The sequence below is a fragment of the Aptenodytes forsteri genome, unplaced genomic scaffold, assembly GCF_000699145.1.
Source record: "Aptenodytes forsteri isolate BGI_AS27 unplaced genomic scaffold, ASM69914v1 Scaffold183, whole genome shotgun sequence".
NCBI lineage: Eukaryota > Metazoa > Chordata > Aves > Sphenisciformes > Spheniscidae > Aptenodytes > Aptenodytes forsteri.
The window spans coordinates 1702227-1708602 of NW_008795918.1; the positions used below are offsets into that span (position 1 = coordinate 1702227).

Here is a 6376-nt window from a genome sequence, read left to right on the forward strand (position 1 = left end):
GCCTGTGCAGGTCCCTCTGCAGAGCCTTCCTACCCTCGAGCAGATCAACACTCCCGCCCAACTTGGTGTCGTCTGCAAACTTACTGAGGGTGCACTCGATCCCCTCATCCAGATCATTGATAAAGATATTGAACAAGACCGGCCCCCATTTGCATATGAGTCGTGTCTTAGTAAAACTGTTAATGCAAATGCGTGATCTACACCCTTTCATTAACTATTATCAGGAGATTTATTAGCTAAAATATCAGTGACTTGTACTGCAGTAGGGTGGAACTGCTGTGTAAGCTTAAAACTGGAGATAAGTCAGGTTTTTATATTTTACCCAAACCAATCCCTGAGTATCATAGTTATCAAATATATCTAATAAGAGTGTGCAGTAACAGTAAACTTATTCAAGTGCAGTCCAGTAATTGAGTAAATCAGCCTTCTGTAGCCCAAAACAAGCATTTATTTATCTGACAGATGACAAAATATATCCCAAACTTTGAGGGAACATGTAATATAGTCATTCTGTACTGAACCAATTCAGACCATCCTAATTAAGCTTGCAGTTGGATAGGTCTGTGCAAGATACCATGAAACTCTTGACTGAATTCTCTCACTCCTATTTTTTTTTTCCTATGCCACCTGGAGGGGATCTCTATCTTTCTCAGACACAATTATGTTGATCTTGTTCTGTAGGTGGATAGCTAGCATGTCACACAGCTCTGTCAAGAAGCCTCGCTCAGTGTTACTGTGCTCACACAGAATAACACTTATCCCATTGGCAACTGCATCCAGAACGTCATGGTGGGACATCTCTCCTGCCGTTTTGAGAAAGAAATGCCATGTAGATCACTAACAGTACAGTTTAGGTAACCAGTTCTTTGCAATATATGCAGAATCTTAGCTAGAAGCTGGGAAGACGTAACAAGGGGATATAGCCCATAAGGGGGAACGCAATACTCCTACTCTAGTATCCCTTGAAGGACTTTCAGCTGATACCCCCCGTATACAACTGAGACAAAACCACAGAAATTCCTTGCCCTCTGAATAGTGGTAGATTCTGCCACTTTGGGCAGGAAATAAGAGTGTGCAGAGCAATTTGGAAGTGGACTGTCTGGATGTCATGTGGATTGCTGTGATGGAGGATAGCAATTGGGAAGCCTTGTGAAGAAGTTGTCTGACGGTCAGCTCTGCAGGGCTGTACATAAGGGGGAGATGGGACATGCCTTGCCAAAGAACTTGCTTGAATTAAGTACTACAGAATGCAAGGCAGCCTTCATATCGTTGAGCAAGCTGTAAGGAGTAGCTGTCCTGCTGTTGGAAAAGAGGATAATGGACTAAGTGTCCCTTTGGTCAGATACACTATGGGGTTCCTTTGGAAGATTCTGTAGACCGCATTATATTCCATTTTCCATTAGGGAATTCTGTAGGGAACTGAGGAAATACCTTGTATCTTGCCAAAGGAGAAACACACTGAAGGTTGCAATAGATTGCCATCAACACTGATTTTGTGTTGAAATAATGCACGTATAGCAATGTTTTAGTTCAAATAACCTTCACTGTGCCACACAGCCATCTGATCCATGATCTCTCTACTTTAACGTTATTCTTCTATCATTCCGATAACTAACTGATTGTTTCTCAATTATAACAGGTAATTCTTTCCAGCCAAATCTTTCAACAGCCAGTCAACTCTCCTCTTCTTTTTTTTTTTTCTAGTGACTATTTTTATAAAGATAACAAAACAGCAACATAATCTTACCTGTGAGATAGAGGTCAGCTTCCATTCCTTTCAGGACGCTGCTTCCAGAACCAGCACACAGAGCAGCTTTCTTCACTGGTGATTCTGCAGGATACAAGGTGCCACAGTTAAACTCCTTTCCCTGCGTTCAGCCCTCATGTTAGTATTGCTATTAATTGTTTCACAATAACTGCTACCTTGATTTTAGGGTCAATGTAAATTTGTTGGAGGAAGAGACACATCTGTCAGTTTGAAAGAGTCATGGGCCTATAACATCTCTGATAATACAGCAAAATCGTCTGTGTACCAAATAGACGTGTAGATTTTTCTTATTCAAGGGGTAGGAAAGTTTGCAGAAAACTACAGCACGGAGGCTGGCTGCTGGCTAGTTCTCCCCTAGTGAGGTGTTACTTAGCTTTCTGAACTCTTTAGTAGGCTGCTATTCTTTCCAGGACTCTCATGTTCCATCATCATTAGTCTTCCAACTAACGATGCCACTAAGGCAGCATTTTGCCTCTGAGATACACTGGTTTCTAAATTTTAGCTCTCAGAAGGCCAATCTCAACGCAAGCTGAGAGCTGCTCCATGCCGTTAAAAATTTGCCCATTTGCTACGATTGCTGATTCCAAGCTATTACATATGTGATAGTGACAGGAAATTTAATTCTCCATATGTATTACATTCACTAGGGAGAGGGGACAGATGACACAGACAGTGAGTTTTCAAATTCTATTAAGGTTTTACAGTGTGTTGCCTTGTAATTACTGTTGATTTAAGTGGAGTCACACCACTACAATCCCACACCATAATGAGAGGCTTCAAAATAGTTTGGGTTTTTTTCGGAGCAATTGATAGTATAAGAGGCTTCTAATAAGACTTCTGTCTCATAAGTTACAAAGAGCTCTCAACAAATTTGCTCTCACAAATTCTTATAGCTGTGCTCCTTGAAGATTAGGATAGGTAACTGGCATAAGAGGACACTTGCTCCACGTTTTACTAGTGACCCACTGTCTGAGCTAGGATAGTTCACCTTCTTTGCCACTATTTCTCTTTCATCAAAACATGGATGGTTACATGTTCATAAGGATACCATAAAGTATCTTACTATTTTAAGGTGCTTTGAAATTTAACATTCAGTCGCAAAAGGGAGTGTACAATGAAATGGTACACATTTGTGTCTGATATCCTGGGGGGGGGAAATCTTAGTCATTATGCAAATTATGAAAAAGGATGTCTCGTATTCAACTTGTACTGTCCCTTCTGCACAGTGACAACCAGCATAATACAGAAATTCCAATTAAAAATACAGATGAGATTCTTTTTGCGTGATTGTAACATGTAAATTCTAAAATGCTGTTTCTTGTCTTTAACAGTGCTTCATACTACTTGGAAGTAAACCTATCCAAAGCAGCAGTATTTCACACACTCATGCACGCACTCATGCTCCTTGTCTTCCTGGAATACTAGTTCTAATGGACAGTCTTACTTGCAGGCCTGTTTACCTAGTGTCTTGCCCATTCCCATGGCTAAGCGGATGTGGGGTAATTTTAGGTGGCTTTTGATACGCTCAATTATGTCTGACAAGGAGACAGGCTCGCTCAGTGTGCACAGACGTCCCATTCCAGTATGGGGAAGAAGAGGCTGAAAAGAAATTAAAATTATTGTGAGAAAGCTGACTCCAGAAGTTTGCATTGCTTTCCACACTGTACAAAGATGAGTATATTGGGCATTCAGGAATGCCTCTGAACTTTATGAAAAAATTTGTATGTGATATTCTTGAATGTAACATATTAACTACCCTAGCTATTGGAACTGATTTAAGAATTAGTACAGGCCACACAAATTTTCATTGTTTTGGAAAATGTGCGTGGCTTCAAATCCCCACAGGCCAGTATTTCAGAGCACTGACGGGGGAGCACAGGAAACCTGTGATGCTACTGCACTACTGGATTTCAGTGTTTAGGGCACTCAGCTCACACAAGTAATACATTCACTGGAAGTAATACGTGATTTTGTTACCTTTTGTAATAAGAGAATCTCGGTCTTGTGATAAAGGCGGCTGTTCTGGGACAATAATGCCACCACCTCCAACAGTGCTTTCTGAGAGCAGTTCAAACTGACTCTTGTTTGCTCCTCACCTTCAACCCTGAGAAAAGATATGCTTGATGCTTGTTAAGAAACTGGATAAAATTTCAGCATCATATTAATACAAAACAAAGCTATTCTATCCCAGTGGCTATTCTACCACAGAGAAAGGAAAAAAGAAGGCATTGCAATAGCCTAGCCTAGTCTAGTCTAGTCTCTTGGAAGAAACACATATGGGAATTTAACTCAACTGTCCTCATCAAATTTCCTGTCAATACTCTTCTTTACCACCTCTAATCTATGTGATGCTACACTGACTTGCTGTTACCATTTAGCATAACATAGATTGATCAGAAAGGGATGATTATTTCTGAAGTTTCTACATCTGTTGCTGAAAAAAATAGCAGCAATGTACAGAGGAACAAAGTGACTACAACCGTAAAATACAATTCCAGCAACTTATTGTTTCAAACAACAGAAAGAATACAACATTAGGGAGTGAAGCAGATACCTGGCAGGGAGAGTAGTGAGACAGGAGATCCCTTGGATGTCTTTGATTTTGGACAGCACCGTGTCCAGATGCTCAGTGTTGTCTGCGCAGAATTCTACCCGGTGAGTGCCCTCAGCTGGATAGCTTGGCGCAGTTGATGGATGCAGTGGCACAGAAGTACAGGCACCTGAGAAAACAGTACGAGGTTGCTGTTTTATAAAGCTGGATAAGTATCCTAATACTGATTTAGCACATATCCTACAGATGTAACAAAAAGATGCAAATTTTGCACTTGAATCCATTTTTCCTGACCAGAACTGAGGACTTCTTGCCCTGTTGCCTCCATTAGGCACAGTCTATTTTAAATGCAAAGAAGGTGATGGATATATATTATTTGTCACTCTTAATGCCATCTGTTTTATCCTAAGAATTGTACAAAACCAAAATAGTTTCTGGTTTGTAAATCAGGCTGGAAAAGACATAGCTGTTTTCATTTATGAGCCACAATGCAGGATAAAAATCTAAAAGAATTTCAGATACCTTAAGTCCTTTGCAAACAATGAGATCTTGCATTTTATAAATTAAAGGTGGTGATTTAAAGTCAGTGGTCTAAACTTTGCAACCCAGATGGACAATAAATATGCTGCACCAGTTCCGACTACATCCAATGTAGTATGCATCTGACAATGTCCTCTAGTGTTTGTATCTGGTATTCCTCACCAAGATAAATTCCCTAAAATGTGTTTAGGGTACTTAGAAGTACTAGAAGAATACTGGGGGAAAAAAAGAAAAAAAGAAAGTACTCAAATCGTACCTGTAAAAGCTGGAAGAAAGGAAAATGAGGGAAGGTCCCCACATAAAATAACATATACTGATGACTAACTTTAACCTTTTTTTTTGTTTAACAGAATCTCACCGAGTCCCTTTGCTAGCCAGTTATTGACTCCATGGGGTATGGCATCATATGCGGTATGCGGAGAGTAAATCCCGATTCTGTGCTCCAGGGCTCGGACTACCAGCCGTTCCTTCCAGGTCTTCCACGTTACTCGCTTGAGTGGTGTGAATATAGGAGGGTGGTAAGAAAGAATAAGGTCTACCGCCTTCTGCACTGCCTCTTCCATCACCTCCTCAGTGAGATCGTTAGTGAGGAAAAGGGTGTTCACAGTGTGGGGAGGACTTGGTTCCACCAGCAACCCCACATTGTCCCAGCTTTCAGCCAGAGAGAGGGATGCAAAGTCATTCAGGGCAGAAACGAGCTCCCGGAGATTCATGAGGGAGCGTGAGGGCAGGCGGCCCGAAGCACGGATGTAGCGGAAGGGCCGGCGAACCAGCTGTGTGACAGGCAGCAGCATGCAGCTATCTGTAGAGGGGGTAAAAAAGGGCAGGAATAAGCCTAGGTAGTTCACTGGCTGAAATAGCAGATTTAAGAGTGTTCAGGCTGCGAATAGCGCCCCACTAACAGAGGGGAGCGCGGCAGGGGGAGCGCGGCCTGGCCTCCCCACAGCAGCCGCGGGCCGCGGGCACAGCCTCCCTGCCTCCGGGGCTCTCACGGTGAAACACTATAAACGACCCTGTAAAGTCGTGCAAGAAACCTACGGAACTTAAACTTCATCCATCTTCACGCACTAAAACCGACCGCGGAATCCAACCGGAGAAGCGTTTGCCTCTCGGGGCGGGGAACAAGCCGGACCGGGACACCGGACTCCACCCAAGCCGCCGGGAAAGGCTCGTCGCCGCCGCCGCCGCAGGTCCCCCCCCTCCCCTCACCCCGCCTTCCGCTGCGCTAGCAGGGCTGGGGGCGGCCTCTCCGCGCTGTGCCGGGGCTGAGCAGCGGCGAGGGCGGCTCAGCCCCTTCCTGCCCGTGTGAGGGGACCCGGGGAGCCGCTTCCTGGCGGCGGGCGCTGGGTTTGGGTCTAGCCTCGGTAGGTTTGTGTGAGGCCTCCGTGTGGCCGGGCAAGGGTGAAGGCGCCGGGGCGGCGCGGGGAGGCCGAGCTAGCGGCAGCGGCGGGAGTGTGGGGCAGCGGGGACGGCGAGTGCCCCGGGCGGGGCGGTGCCGCCTGACAGAGTAGCGTGCC

The 6376-nt window shown here is 44.3% G+C and overlaps 2 protein-coding genes across 2 annotated transcripts in view; one reads left to right on the forward strand and one right to left on the reverse strand.

The window, feature by feature from the left end:
* Nucleotides 1–427: 427 nt before the first annotated feature.
* Nucleotides 428–6016, reverse strand: NIF3L1 (NGG1 interacting factor 3 like 1). Its single transcript, XM_009284665.2, has 7 exons — nt 5898–6016; nt 5218–5661; nt 4323–4488; nt 3746–3872; nt 3229–3367; nt 1748–1831; nt 428–803 (listed from the first exon to the last, which is right to left on the reverse strand). Exons 1-7 carry the CDS (start codon nt 5911–5913, stop codon nt 619–621), a joined length of 1161 nt encoding a protein of 386 aa, XP_009282940.1. The 5' UTR covers nt 5914–6016; the 3' UTR covers nt 428–618.
* Nucleotides 6017–6126: 110 nt separating this feature from the next.
* The window catches only part of PPIL3 (peptidylprolyl isomerase like 3), a 7917-nt gene continuing 7667 nt past the window's right edge, over nt 6127–6376 (forward strand). The window contains exon 1 of the mRNA XM_009284666.2: nt 6127–6223. The gene's annotated coding sequence lies outside the window, so the exon portion shown is untranslated. The remainder of the gene's footprint in view (nt 6224–6376) is intronic.